This window comes from Triturus cristatus, chromosome 3_2 (genome assembly GCF_964204655.1).
Source record: "Triturus cristatus chromosome 3_2, aTriCri1.1, whole genome shotgun sequence".
NCBI classification, from domain to species: Eukaryota; Metazoa; Chordata; class Amphibia; order Caudata; family Salamandridae; genus Triturus; species Triturus cristatus.
Window position 1 is genome coordinate 626,872,682 of NC_140584.1, and position 16,111 is coordinate 626,888,792.

General features: G+C 42.9%; 1 protein-coding gene across 1 annotated transcript in view; it reads left to right on the forward strand.

The window, feature by feature from the left end:
- Window positions 1-16,111, forward strand: part of LOC146857855 (uncharacterized) — a 651,000-nt gene that overhangs the window by 239,719 nt on the left and 395,170 nt on the right. Inside the window, exons 6-7 of the mRNA XM_085648551.1 lie at window positions 2,793-2,981; window positions 14,477-14,616. Coding sequence (XP_085504677.1) covers window positions 2,793-2,981; window positions 14,477-14,616 — 329 coding nt within the window. The remainder of the gene's footprint in view (window positions 1-2,792; window positions 2,982-14,476; window positions 14,617-16,111) is intronic.

The window sequence follows — 16,111 nt, forward strand, 5'->3', positions numbered from 1 at the left end:
GGTACCTTTTGCATCATTACGTCTCTATCTTTACTGCTGTTTCTGCTGTGCCTGTTGTGACTATTGGTGTGTGAGATGCTTTTATTGCTGCTGCTCTCTGTGCTGTGCTGTGGGCCGTGTGTTCACAAACAATGCATTTCTCCATGCTGTGCTGTATCTGTTCTGTGTGGGAGGGAAACAGGGGTACAGCTGTAGCTTCCTGTCCTGTATCTGATGCATCTTTGAGGAATATGTGATGTTACATCACGGTCTTCACACCACAATACCTTTACAACGCAGGCATTACAACGCAAGTCGTTACAACGACTTGCGCTGGAGGGCGCTGGACTTAGGAATAGTATGATTTACTATTCCAACTTCAGCCTACGTTACAGTAGGGAAGGTGTTGGAATAGTAAATCATACTGTTCCTTAGCTTAGAGCGCCATCCAGCGCAAGTCGTTGTAATGACTTGCGTTGTAATGCCCGCGTAGTAAAGGCATTGCGGTGTGAAGACCGCGATGTAATGGATGTCTCCCATCTGTGAGACCTAGTACTATTGCTACCTCTATATTGCTTGTTCTCAGGGCTGTCTTTGGTGGCACATGGTACAGGAATCTTTGTTGCCCCACTCCCAGTTACCCCCTTCTCCACAGATTCCCACTCTACCACCCTCCAAAGGTGCCGCTCATCTCTCCATAGCCCCTCCCTCATATTTAATTTCTTTTAAAGAACTAATGTAGGGCGTTAGAGCATGTTACATCTCATTCTCATATTAAACACACAGGCAGTGGATAATAGAAGTTTGTAAATCAATGTATAGTCAATGTTACATAAGACAATGAGTGCTACAAAGTGCAGGAGTCGCATGTCATACGTACTGGTAGTAATGATATTGTAAGAGTGTTTGATATGGAAAAATACAAACTCAGGATGTAAAATGTAACACAGTGTTTGAGATAAAGGTATCTCTGTCAGTGCTTCATTTGTAAATGAGATAAGTGGCAGGTCCCTCGTCAGGAGGCAACTGCAGCTTGAGACACCTATTTTCCCTGCCAGCGCTGCCAATGACAGTTCTTACATAACTACTAACCATCACACTACTACAAGTGTGACAATTCAGACTATTCCATGCCCCCAATTCTATAGGAATGTCATGGGCTGCAGGTATTAGTCATTTTTACTGTATATTGAACAAACAACAGTTGTTGTCCTCATTTCTAAATTAGATGTACAGCACCACCATGTGGGAGACTGTCATAGGTCCCGATGTTGACAATTAAGTGCCAGTGCAGAGCACCGGAAACCCCCAGCTCAAATTAAGCACTGGTCGCTGTGACAAAATCAGTAACCCAATGAACTATCTACATAAAACACAAATCTACATGCTATGTGTTACACATTGTGTTTTGCAGCAGGCACATTAACCCTCTGTGCTACATTATGATCCATGAAAACTGTGAATAGACAAAACATTGATCTCTCCAGCAAATACTTTAACCAACAAAATTATCATGTTATTATTATTATTATTATCCCCTGATATTTGCTGGGCACACAAAGATCTCTGCAGGCTGCACCTGTAGTGCCTGACCTGTCTGCTCTGTCCTCCCCTCCAATCAGTGTGCAAAACCCCCCCCCCTCAAGCTTGGCACTCAGTGAGGTGGCACTGATTGCACCACCCTAAAGCTGTCGCTGCTTGTTCTGTTTTTTTTAGAAAGCCTGTGCTATGCCTACCCACACCTGCACTGTAGGTGAGGAAGCTTGCACCGTTGCTCAGTGTACAATATCTAATATCTGTGAGTAAAGAAAATTGGCACTCCCTTTGCCTGCGCCATAACTCTTCTCTATGAGCAAGCAGGGCTTGTATAAAACTATTGTCTATTTCTTAGGAAGCTTGCAATGATTGTATCCATGCATTACTTGCTCTGTGAATGAAGGAAGCTTGCAGTGCAGTTGCGCATACCTTTTTGTGTATGTGGTCTGGACTGCATCCGCATATGCTGGTGCTGACTGACAGGAAAGCGGCAATACCTAGTTTTCTGTGAAGACTGTTCTGGGGTTAAATGATTGTTTTATCCTGTTATTTTGTTACCAAATGACCTTTTCATGGCCTCAGCATGTGCCATTTCCAGGTTAGTTATAAGCATATTTAATACTTACATTTAGCTAGTACATTGTGCATTATGTCACAAATTGAAAAGTACGCTTCTACTTTTTCGACAGTTTTGGAAAAATTCAGTGTAATTTGCAAGTTCCTCAATTAGAGTTGCCAGTTTTTAACCTCCAGAAACCCTTCATTCCTTTGTTTTCCTAGCCCTATATTTAATCAGTGGACGCTCCTCCGCTTAGGCAGACGAGCGTCGCCCCACTGCTTTTCACCAGTGTAAATAAAGGAAAAATAATATGATAATAACTCAATGATATTAGTATTTTATTTTTTCCTGCTGTGACAGCTTAGCAGGTGGGGTGAGGCTGCTCTGCTGACAGAGGAGCAGGGGTAGGAGTGGTGGGCACTTTGCATGTTCTCCACCCAGGCTAGAGTACATTCCCAGGCTCCCAGTTCCCGACTGAGTGCCACACCACAGCGCTCAGCCCAATCACAACACTGCATTGCAGAGTTGTGATTGGCTTAGGGGAGCCTGGGTGCTTCTTGTTCTGGCCGGAGTGGAGGGACAATAAGGACAGACGTGGCGAGGAGGTAGGTGTCATTTTCTTTTTCTTTACCCCCTCCCATCCCGCCCCCCATCCATGCCAGCCGCCACGGTATTTAATTGCTGCTCGTAATTCTTTTTATACTGTACTTTATTTCAGATCTCAAGTCAAAATACTTTACCAGAGATCCTCAAAATCCTTTTGTGCAACCTCACGCGGCTTTTTGTACCGGTGGCCACTAACAACACTGGTTTACAGTTCGTGACATATGTCCTGTCCAACTATTGTTCTACCGACCAATCCCTGCTTAGCGCTTCTGTCCAGGAAGTGAGCGTCCTCCTGCTGCCGGTGAGTATGCCTCTCTCTGTCTGCCTACATGCCTCCAAGAATTGCAGCTGTTATTCTAAGTGTATCGAATGAAGTCATTGGCTGTCATATGAAACAGAACCATCTCACCCCTACAATGCTCAAGTGTATCTCCACTCACTTCAATTGCATTGTGTTTGACTAGTCTACCCTGCTAACGTTAACCTAAATATACTACACACAGCCAGTTCTACTCTACTCCATTATTTTCTACACCACCTCTACACTACCATACGTGCCAACATTTTGATACAAGAAAGAAGGAAATTTTGAAAAAAGAATCGGGGGACTGATTTATCGCCATTCAATGAAGCAAAAGCGATTTCAGGCCTGAGGCTGCTAAAATGAAGTGCTTTTTGGCTTTAAAATAATCAGTAGTCTCCCTCCTGAATCAGGACTGTAGGCATGTTTAACCACCACTTCTCCTCGCATTTGTTTTACTGTATACCACTATGCTCTAGTCTATAGGGTTGGGGATATACTCTACTTTACCCCACCCAACTTCATAATCTTACAGTCTTATGTAATCTATTCTGCACAACTATATGTTTTTGTACGGTTCTGTAGTGTACTTTGATCAACTGTTTTTATATAATTGTGGATTTTAAAAAATTGCCTTTTTTTCACACCCAAATGTCGGTAACATAACTAAAGTTGGTAAAGATTTACTCGAACTGAGCAACCATCCTGAGCAGTTCAACGGGCAACAGTGCAGAACAAAAAAAAGAGGCAAGGTCTTGCTGAAAACACTTCCATAGATATGGCACTTTACACCTGTTTACACAGGACCTTGCCGGCCCAAAGGCAAAATTATCCGTTTCATAGCAGTATTGCAGTGTATTCAACTCTGGCTGGGCATCACGCAATGTGACTCACTTGTAAACACTATAAAACAATGCCAACAGACCTCTCTGACTGTTTCAATGAGAACCTCAGAACTGTAAAGGGCACCCACATTCTGAAAGCTTACAGGACCATGCAAATGCACATGATAGTTTTTAGTGGTTTTGTATAGTGCAGAAAAGACCCACTGTGTGATAAATCACTTCAAATATTGGAACTGGAAGAGTAACAATATAGTACTAAGATCAAACAACAAAAGACATTTGGGTGCATGGTACAACAGTAATATCAAAAAGCCAAAGTAAAAAAAGAATTCAAGGAGGCAGAGAGGGAGTTATTATAGGGAAACAATATTTACAAATAATGTGTGAAGCATGTATACATTACAAACTATGAAGTAAAGATACCTCTGGAATTATTTCAAAGGATAGAAAAGGAACAGAGGGAGAAAGATGCCGAGTACGTTATTTTCTTAATAGCAGGCTATGAAGAGAGAACCATATTATCTTTCAAAAGTGTCCTTGAAATGCTCCCAGTGTCTAACCTTGCCACTGCATATAAGGCAGGCCATTGGAATTATGTGAGTATGCGCAGCATTTCCTGAATAATTATAGATCTGCCTCACTTGCTGCATGATCCATCATCTGCTTTATAATTTACAGATTAAAAAACAAATTCTTTATAGTTCAAACGGATCAACAGTTGCAAAAATGCTTCTATGCATGTTGCCTTTCAGTGGAAATTCCTTTGCAAAGGTTAACTGGTTATCTTTCAGTTGCTAATTGCTCTATTCAGGCGTTAAATTGATACTAATGAGGCATAACTTTTTCCCATATAGTGTTAACATATAGGTCGGATGCTTTTCGACCGAGAAAGTCAGTTTCAATTCCAACTGCCTAGTTACAAATTAGGCGGTCAGAATTGAAACAGGCCAGTCATTGCAGTTGGATTCCGACTGCCTCAAGGAGCCCGTCATCCAGTAGGACGCTGACCCATAATCCCTATGGACGGCATTTCCGCCGTTGGGATTACTATGCTCGGTTTTCGACAGGCTTTCCATGCCGGGCTTTCCGACTTGGAAAGCCTGTCGGAAAGCGAGTTTGGGGGCGCCCAGCAGGGCTCCCTTCTCTTTGTGACCTCTGGTTGGAGGCCAAGGGGGCACCTAAGGTGCCCCCCTGTTCATCCCTGCACCGTGTGCCACGCACCTCACGCTGCCTGCCACACGGTGCAGGGATGACCATAATCTCCCATTTCCCTGTGGGAGCTTGTGCTACTGCCGCTTTATGGCCGCCGCACAAACTCCCATAGGGAAATGGGATTATACGACTGCACCATGTGCAGTTGCATTGTAATTCTGCGGTCAGGACAGCCGACCAGAGGTTAGTCTTTCCCCGATTCCTCGATGATGTCTGTCGGAGGCAACTCTAACCAACATCATAATAGGGCTCATAGTGTTAACGTGTAAAAAGCACAAAATAATAAAGCAATACTGCCACAAATTGTTCCGATTTTCTCCGTATAATTTGTCTATTCTGTCTGTGTAATTTAGTGAACCCTGTTCAATAAATCGTCCCTGCCCTGTTGCATAATTCCAGTGGCCATGATGTAAGGTTGCCTATAGAATAGCTATGTGCTCTTTAGGTATGCCTGTAAGAAGAAAATTACCAGTCTGTTCCAGGTGAGACTAAAGACTGTAGAACTATTTTGCAATCAGATTATGGATTATAGGATTTTACCCAGCACCAGTGGCGGCTGGTGAGGTCTGTGATTGGTGCGGCTGGGCTTGCCGGGGACGGGGTTCAGGGTGTGGGGATTCACGTTAGGGGTGGCACCGCATTTTTGGTGGAGGATGGTCGCCATTAATGGACACATCTGTTACGTTTCTTTCAGCACAAGCCCTACTCTGTCCTCTCCTGCCTCTAAAAGTCGCTCCCAATCACTCTTCAACGCACCTTTTGAGGGTTCATTACATGGCCCAGACAGTACGTGCATAAATGTCCACAGTCTGCAACTGGCACTTGTGGTCAGTGCACTCATTAACTGCCCCAGATTTAATGCAGTGGCTCAAGGACACGCGTATGTCAAAAACCAGTCACCCCCTCGCTCAGCTGCCCCCACCACATAACCAGCTTCTTCGCCAGCATTTTTACTTCCTGGCTTACCAAAGCACAATGCGATGTTTAGGTGGGAGCAAAAGCATACAAGAGTATAAAGTCAATTACATGCATTAAAAATGAGACTGGCATTTCAATAACCAATGTTTAAGTGTAAGGAAGGAAGAGATGTCGCTGTATATGTTAATCTCACTGCGCTGTCCTGGCTTAAAAAAAACAAGCATTTATTTCAGGAGAGTCTGAGTACCTCACTGGAGGCGTTAAATATGTGAGCACACCACACAGCTTGGTCACTGACCCTCAATAGGACACATCTGAGAAGAGACGCTCAGCTGCAGACTGCAGACACAGCTTTACACTTGTCTTTTCAATGCACATTTCCAGGGCCTGACTGGCCGTTGCGGGCACTGGGCAATCCCCCAGTGCACCGCACGGGTGGGGGCCGGTTTTGGGCCCCTGGGGTCCGTTTTTGTTACAGGGCCGTTTTTTCAGCATAGCTTTACACTTGTCTTTTCAATGCACATTTCCAGGGCCGAACTGGCCGTTGCGGGCACCGGGCAATCCCCCAGTGCGCCGCACGGGTGGGGGCCGGTTTTGGGCCCCTGGGGGCCATTTTTGTTACAATGCCGTTTTTGCAGCATCGGCCCTGTAACAAAATCGGCCGAAAACCGGCCCTGGCAAAGAGCTCGGCGGCACCCCCAACCCCCTCCCTCCCCACGAGGGGCAGCCGAGCACTTTGCCAAGGCCGGTTTTGGTTCCCAGTCCGGTCCTGCACATTTCATGTGGAAAAACACGTATTTTACTTTGTCTAAGTCATTTTCCTACTCCTTCGACACTTTAATTGCTTTAAGGAGGGAGGGGCAGAGCCTGGCATGCTGGGCTCCGCTCTGTGATCGTTTGCCAGCCCCAGATCCGAACTAGACACCTGGTGAGGGCCAGGCTTGTGCTTTGCTTAACATGCTCACCCGTGAGCTATATCTTTCAGCGATTGTGCACTCACGCTCTAAAAAAAAGAATTCTCAGAATATTTACTTTCTTTGCTCTGCAATAAAATTACCTTCACAATATTAAGCTTTTATTTAATTTTAAAATAGATGAAGAAACGTATCTGCACCTTAAAATTGTGTTGGTCTTTTCAAGAATCATCCACGTCAGGCTTTTATTATAGAAGGTAACGGTGGGTCAAGGTGCCAAGTGCTAGTATCGAGTACTGTCTGTTAATTGCAGAGACCCCCAGATATCCATAGCACTGTGCTTCAACCCTTGTATCCAACCTTGCCTGCAAATCCAGTGCAAGTACCCCTGTCACCCGAACCACAGCATTTCAATCAAGGTGTCGGGTACTGTGTGTTACACCAGTGCAGGTACCCCTGTCACCCGAGCCACAGCATTTCAATCAAGGTGTCGGGTACTGTGTGTTACACCAGTGCAGGGACCCCTGCCATCCGAGCCACAGCATTTCAATCAAGGTGTCGGGTACTGTGTGTTACACCAGTGCAGGGACCCCTGCCATCCGAGCCACAGCATTTCAATCAAGGTGTCGGGTACTGTGTGTTACACCAGTGCAGGTACCCCTGTCACCCGAACCACAGCATTTCAATCAAGGTGTCGGGTACTGTGTGTTACACCAGTGCAGGGACCCCTGCCATCCGAGCCACAGCATTTCAATCAAGGTGTTGGGTACTGTGCATTACACCAGTGCAGGGACCCTTGACATCCATGCCACTGCACTTCAATCAAGGTATCGGGTACTGTGTGTTACACCAGTGCAGGGACCCCTGCCATCCGAGCCACAGCATTTCAATCAAGGTGTCGGGTACTGTGTGTTACACCAGTGCAGGGACCCCTGCCATCCGAGCCACAGCATTTCAATCAAGGTGTCGGGTACTGTGTGTTACACCAGTGCAGGGACCCCTGCCATCCGAGCCACAGCATTTCAATCAAGGTATCGGGTACTGTGTGTTACACCAGTGCAGGGACCCTTGACATCCATGCCACTGCACTTCAAGCCTGGTATATACCATTGTGTACTATTCTAATGAAGGATCCCAGACAACAGACCACTGCACCTCCATCACGCCAAGCACTGCTGTATGATTTTCAGCACATATCATTGTCAATTCACCTCGAAGGTGTCCTGCACTGACTGGCTACTCAGTACAAATGACCAAAGACCACGTGCAGCTTCTCACCAAATCATTGCCAAAACGTACCCAATAGTAGCCCAGATACCACCTTTACAATCTCTCCCCCAACGAAGACTTCAAAGTAACTGTGGAAGTTCTTGTAATTTCCGGATTGTACATCTTGACATCGGTCCACAGCTCTGAGGGAGTCTTGTATATGTCCTATAACACCCGCTGCTCTGTCAATGTATCTCACAGCAAACCTGCAGCAACTAATGCCATTACAGCACGGACTCCTCAAGGTGCTCTTTCGATTTACCTCAGTCCTAACCTGCCCTGGCCCCTCACGTAAACGTACGTCATTCCCAGCCGACACTGACCTGTTACGCTGCTCTGTCAATGTACCTCTGCCCTAACCTGCAACACACACTGCTATTTTAGCACCGACCCCTGCACAGTGTTCGACAATATGCCTCACTCTAAATCTGCAGCACTCCCTGCTAATTGCAGCACTGGGACCTCACTAAACTGCAAGACACGCTGATTTTCTAGCACTGGCTCCTCCCCTACAAATGTACCTCAATATTGACCTGCAGCACCCACTGCTTTAGCAGCACGGGCCTTTTACAGAGCTCTGCCCATGCATGCCAGTCGCCATGAGTAGCAGCAGTACCCAGTTGTTCCAGTCCCAGACCTCCCCATCGCATGCACCCTGCAGGCTATGTATTACTATTTTGCATTTCTACGCCATGATACTTCGGAGTTTCTACTTTCACATTTTTTCATCTTTACAATATTATATTCCATGCTTATTTTCCTTACAATATCTTATTCTTGACTTTTCTGTGATGCTGTGCTCTATTCCGCTCTTTTTTATTTCTGTATTATGCATTTTATTTCGTTTTACTTTTTTCATAACGTGTTTTCTGTTTTACTCAGCATTATGATTTTATATTTAGATATCTGATGATCTTATCGGTAAAATCTGGGCATGGAATTTGATATGGCTTATCATATTTCCAAATGTTTGTGTCATCTTCAGTCACTTTTACATTTCACTCCTTTTCATTTTTCCACCCTGCTGCCTCCAAATACATTCTTCGTCAAATGTTAATGTCTGATTATATCTTTGGACAGGGCGAGGTACAACAAAAGTACATTAACAAAAAAAAATCCGAAATAGGCAGATCTTAGTTGCTCAGACACGAGTCTGACTTTTCAATTTACTGTGACCTTATAGGACCTAGAGAACACAGTTTACCGCAATCTTACATGCTCGTACCTCACACAGTAGTCATGATTATATAATAAATTGTCACATCAGTATAGATGAGTACATACCTTCACACAAATAAAAACTCAGCTACAATATAAGCAACCCCTATAACCAAGATCAAAACCAAGATTAACAAACTCAATTAATTATCATTTAAACATCAGTATAAAATATATTTCAGAAATGCAACTATTTTGTCCCCAAACATCAAGAGGTCAGTTTTTGAAAATGATAACATTTTGCAATTAAACATAAATGTCTCTTTTTGGGTAAACAAACTCAATCCCAACAAAACCAGCAATTGCCATTTTCATAAACCAAGAACATATTGGGGCAATATACCCGCATTTATAAAAAATATATATATTTTTGGTGTTATTAAAAATAAGCAATTTACAATGAAGGGAAAAATCTTTGTGTCCGTGTGCGGGTTTACAGAATAGTGTGTTGCCCAACAATGACGGTTAAAGCTACAACACAAAGCAGTAAGTGAGTTTGACTCAATCTTTAATAATTCGCAATAAGTTCTAGGGTGACATCAGAGCCAATCATCTCATGCAGGTTCATTCTAGCCCACAAGGCTCCTGCTTGGTTTTCATATATTCATGAATATTTTAACTTTGTTTAATTCACAGTCAACTTAAAATTGGTTGAACGTATTCATGACATCTTGCCCATCAGAGCCCCAAGTTTTGACATGCACCCATGTTGCAATTTTTTCACATTATCTGAGTCCTTTGAACCTAGTCACTTTCCCACTCATTTCCCCCACACTAATGGCAGTTTAATTAGTCAGCTTGCCCTTCCAAAGTTATAGCATCTACAGCAGTTTCTCGAATTCAGCTACCAACTGCGTAGATGGCAGCAAGCTGTCTGTGCTGTTAACACTGTTGAAACAGGGGTTGTAACTAAGTCTTGTCTTCTACAGTTAACCTATCAGTCCTGACTGAGGTCTCTGGACTATCTGGAATGCATCTATTAATTTGGGACGCACAGCCTGGATGACAAGTAATCATTCCTTATTTAGGGATGTTAAATCCATTGTATATCAATCTTGACAAGTCGTACAGTGAGATGCACTGTGTTTTCCCATCCTACAGTAGTGTTCACAGCCGCCTATCAATCTTCTGGAAGTAATGTTTTGGGGTCCACTATGGGTATTCTTTAGGACAGCAATCTGCAAGTGATATGATTTTCAGTAAGGCACCCATCCTTAGTAGGGAGGGAGGGGTCTCCTCCCTTGTTGAATTATATCGCCAAACATATCAAACAGAATTTGTAGATTGTATTCAGTGAACTGGGTCTGGCACTGATGATATCTATGCCGAGCACCTCAATTCTTTCTTGCCAAAAGTGATGCCTGCTCAGAGCCCTGGTTTTCCATATTTGTGACAGAAACAGAGTCGACTTAGTCTAGTTCATTCAGAACTGGTATTGTTTCCTAAAACCTTGGAATATAGTTTTGGAATGGTTTTTCAGGGATTCACTCAATTTAATAAGATATCAGTCACATATAGTAAGATTCAGTCCTTTCTACTGTTCCTCCATTTGATGTCCCTCACAAGCTAAGCAGTACTCATTCCACAAGCAAGAAGCTCAAGGTTGAGCATGAAGATCATGGGGAGTGAGGTCATCTCCTCAGCTCATACCTCTCCCAAACTCCAACCCTGGCAACAGAATCCCTTCTCTGTCAATTACGTTTTGGGATCAGTACATAGCAGTGCTACCCATTAGTCAAACTCAACCCCAAAGCCCAGAAATCTAGGAATCTAAGCAAAAGTTACTTTTCAACTGAATCAAACACTTTTTCCATGTCTAAGGATAGAGTTGAAAGGGTTGCTTTATTATTTGTCAACCATTCCATGTAATTATATAGTTCAATTTGATCGATGTACGAGTAAGAAAGCCAGTCTGACCCAGCTGTATGAGGGAGGAACGTGGTATCTACAGACTCAGAGCCATTAGCTGGTCAAAATTTTGATGTCATTTTTAGAAGGGAAATTGAGTGGCACAAGGAACACTTATTCATCTGCTGGCTTTCACTCCTATATTTCAGAGAGTCTTTGATCGTTTGGTCATCTCTCACCTTTATTGTTTGCAATTAAACATTTTCAGCAGTCATCCTCCAATCTATCTTGAGCCAAGCACGTATTACTAAGCTTCCCGAAACTCTGGAGAGAGAGAGCAGCAGTTGCCAGCTCACTACCTTTTGAGCCCATTTGAGGCCTAGCACCTTCACACAGTAGGGGCAAAGAACACGCTGGTACTGCAGAAGGCATGGCAGAGGCGGCAGGGGAAACACAAGATGGAGACAAGCAGCAGTAAGGGCAGGGACACATGCTAGCAGCAATGACTTCTTCAAACTCAACACTTCTGTTGCATCCTTTTCCCAGAGGTCACCACCTCCTCCCCCAGTCTGTCTAATGAAACAAAGGGCAGGCAAGGCCAAGTGTGAGCTGCATTTGCCAGTGAAAGGGTAAACAACCTTTGAAGTCAGGAAGGAGCTGGTTACAGACCTCAGGCTACCATCGAAGCTCAGAATACAACCCTCCAGGACATCCTGCTCTGGAGAGAAACACCATTTTCCACACCCAAAGTCCGTTTGTCTGCTGCCTGAGAGTAATAAACATCACACCACAGGCGAGCCATTAGCAGTCAGGTGACCATGGACAATGGCAGAAAGGCACAATTGCCTAAGGCAGAAACATGGCAATTTATTTAAAATCCGACTTCACCATTAAAGGGGATTTAAATTACAATCAAAATGAGTGGAAGTAATATGTTTCCAGCTGTTCCCAAACTAATTTTAGAACTTATTAAATGCAATTAGGTAAACCAGTGTTAGTCTATTGGAGGCCAAGATTGACACAGTGAAAGACTTTGGCTATTTTTCATTGACAGGACATGTAAAATTTTAAATGCCATGCATCCTTCTCCATGCGTCTACATGATCTATAAGTATTAAAAAGGAAGGTTTAGGCCTGGCAAAAGGTTTAGTTTGACAGGTTGAAATGGCTGTTTTAAAACTACACACACAAACAGCAATGGCAGGCCTGAGACATGTTTTACAGTGCTACCTTGGTGGGTGGCACAATGAGTACTTCAGCCCACTAGTAGTATCTCATTTACAGACACTGGGTACATATAGAACCATATACTAGGAACTAAATTAAATGCACCAAACGGGTGTATACCAATTTTGCCATACTTGGAAGGGAGAGCAGAAGCACTTTGCCACTGGTTAGAAGGAGTAACGTGCTCAGAGTGGTACACCCAACAAAAACAGGTTCAACAAAAATAGGGCAGTTAAGGCGAAAATCGGGGGGAAACCACACAGAAGATGGTGATTTCCAACACTTATCAATCAAAAATTGTCAAATACGACAGCTAATAAAACATCCTAAATACAAATGAGGCTGCTTCAATTAAGAATATATTTCATTTTACCAGCAGTGTTTGAGAGACCCACATATGTACAGTAATATTGCAGGGTGGGTCATAAGGATCTTTCTTACAAAATAATGTTTTTTTGTGAAGGAGACACTTCATGGGAGCAACACCATACGAAGGGTAGTGATGCGATCTGTATGCCCTGAGTTTCTCATCATTGGCATCACACTCTCTTTAGATGGTTCATAAATCTAAATGTCTTCAAGGTCCACAATTGCAAAGTGCAAGTGTCTAAAGAAGTACTGTCAGATGTTCCCTTTGTATATATGGATGGGCTCAGAAAAGCTTTGTGATACACTGTTATCCTAACATTCATTCACTGTTGTGAAGCAATTGAATTTGTCTTCTCAATGGAGTACCACAGAAGTGTTTATGATAAAAAGCCTAAATTTAAAATGTATCAAAGGTCATGGACAACATTTAATAATTTACAATAGGTACATATTAAAAATCTGTGAACATGTCGTGACCGGTTAGTAAGGTAGGGTCAACATGTTTTATTGTCCAATAATATTCATGGCAATTTCATCAGGACGTAAAAGGATAACAGAAGAGTCTCCCAGGGGTATGTCCACACACCTGTCCCCCACATTTAACAAGCACACCGGATACAGGTTTCACCTGTAGTATGTGTGAAAGTACCTCTGAGTGAACCTATGCAGTGGACGAGGAGAACTGGAAAAATATACGTGGAGCAACATCAGTAAGGGCTTAACACTGCCCAAAACAAGATATATGGGCAGGTCAAGTCTCTCCAGTGCGGTGCTGCAAAATGCGCTATAGGAGATGCATACTGAAAGAGAAACGTAACTGACTCCCAACCCAAAGGTAGTCACCCTTTGCAGGCTGCAAGGCGGCACAGGCTCCACAGGCTCCACAATGGAATAAGGAAGACAAAGGACTGCCGGGCACAGTTCTGCATGGCCTTGGCAAAGCCGTGGCAGTGTCTGTCTGCCCTCGCAACTGACACATGCTTCATGTGTGTGTGTGCGTGTGCATATGTGTGTGTTTGTGTACATGCATGCACATGCATGTTGCCCTAGAGAAGCCCAATCTGTAAAACTGGTTCTGCCAACCCCCAAATTCCTCCTGGTCTGTCTGAAATGCCCCTTTTAATGTTCGCCCCTCTGAATGTTCTCGATGTGATGGTGTCCTTTTATATTCAACGTTTCTATCCTGTATTCTGCTCCTCTCTGGTTTCTAAAACTCCTATTTTATTTGTCTACTTCTTTGCACTATTTGTACTACTATCATCTGGTTGTTATGTCATACCATACTGTGTTCTAGTCTAATTTTCGGCCTGTTTCCGTTTGAAGCCATACCGTCTGTTCTTTTCTTTTCTATGCTATCCTGTACCATGGTATTCAAGTATTTTCTAAGCTGCAGATGACTACCTATGTTAAACCTTCTGCATTGCACACTAAACTTCAACAAGTAGAGTACAAGCGTGACAACAAATGCACTACCTCCCTGATGGGCTAAAAATTCAAATAAGACATTGGTCAGGATAAAAGTCCTCTTGTTCGGATAGTCATTTGGATTTGACTGGGTTAACCAAGCTGAGCCTACAGTGGAAGGACCATTTCTAATGTATGAATATGGAACAGTATAAGAAGAATATATTTAATTAGCCTCTATTATCCATTATGCTTCTGTTTTTTAATATAGCTACTGGCAGACCCTGAGAATCAGATACTGTTGCTATCAGGAGTGTACAAAGGTGTGGCAATGGTCAAGACAGTTCAAGGAAGCACAGGCCTATGGAACTCTCTTCTAGATCTCCCTAACCAGATTCTCAATCTAAACAGGTAACATGAAATCCAAGACTATGCATTTGCTGTGTATGATACTTTTAGAGGGAAGGGCTGAAGTGTTTAACATATTTATTAGGTATGTTTCATCATTTATTGTTTATTGTAGTGTGATTCTCACTATTATGCAAAATGCTTGTTTTCATATCACACTCTGTATTTTTTCGAACATGAGTGTGATTACTTCTGTTGTTTGCATTGTTGGCTCTCAGTCTGGGTAGTTGATTTGCAGTTGGAGGCATGGTTTATTTATTAGTTAAGCAGTCCATAGTTTACATAAGGTGTTAGTGGTTTACATTATTTGGTTGCTGAATGGTTCTGGGTGTGTGTAATCGGTTGATCGCGTGAATGATTCATACTGGCTTGCACAAATGTTTCAAAGTTTGTATTTTTGGCTCCTGGTTTGTTTGAATGTGAATGAATTATGGTTGATATTATTGGCTTAGTTTGTATGATGAGTTCATACTTTGTATAATTGGTCTGTGTTTTGTAGGATCGAGTCATAGATTGTATGATTAGTCTAGGATTCATTAATTTGTTTTGCTTGCTAAATGTTCTTCCACAGTTGTATGTCAGGCTATTATTGCCACAAATATCGTCTGACATAAATATTGTGTCCCAAATATCCTTCCTACAAATTGTGTTTAGATTGGGTGTAGATTGGGTGATTTGTTATTAACGCAATGGGATGATATTTTTGTAAACAATATTTTGGACAAGATACTTATGTTAGAAGACATTCTGACATACAAATTCTAATACTATACCTTTTCTATAGGCACTTCCTGTTCTAGTCTCTCCTTGCTTTCCTACAGTCTCTTTTACCAGTCTTATTTTGTATCAAAATACCATGTCTGGATCCCCCATGTGTCTTCCATTCACACTATTCCTCTTGCTACTATCACTTTTTTGTCTTCCTAACTTCCTTATGTGGATGATTCCGCTCTTTATCAAATTTTTCTTTTTTTTAGTCAGACTTCCTTTCATCGATTAATCACTGGGAGGCTTCTTGTTTCTTTGGCCTCTGGCCTTTCAAAACTGATATCTTATTTAGTCTCACTAGCCAGCACCTTGGGAATTATTTTGATTTTTGCGACTGCAGACTTTGGTCGAAAATTTGTGGATGTCCCATATGCCCTCTGTAGTGTAATCCCTGGTATACACTTTAAATATGGATGACAGGGAATCTGCCAATTTTTGGTGAATGTCCTGCATCTGCAAACCCCTAAGAAATCCCCTCTGCCTTTTCTGATCTCCTGCTTTTTTCTTCCCTCTCACTTCTGCTGAGAATGATGGGCTGATCTTTGCAGTCTCAGTCTTCCTTTCCCTCCAGCTTTCCTGATGTCTCCAACATCCACTAAACTGAATCTCAAGCTTGTCTTTTCTACTTCTGCAACTAATTAGGCATTGCTTCAATCTGAAATCCTCGTCCAACGTGCCTACTCTTCCACATCCCTCACAACATCATCTCTTAAATTTGTCTATATTTCCA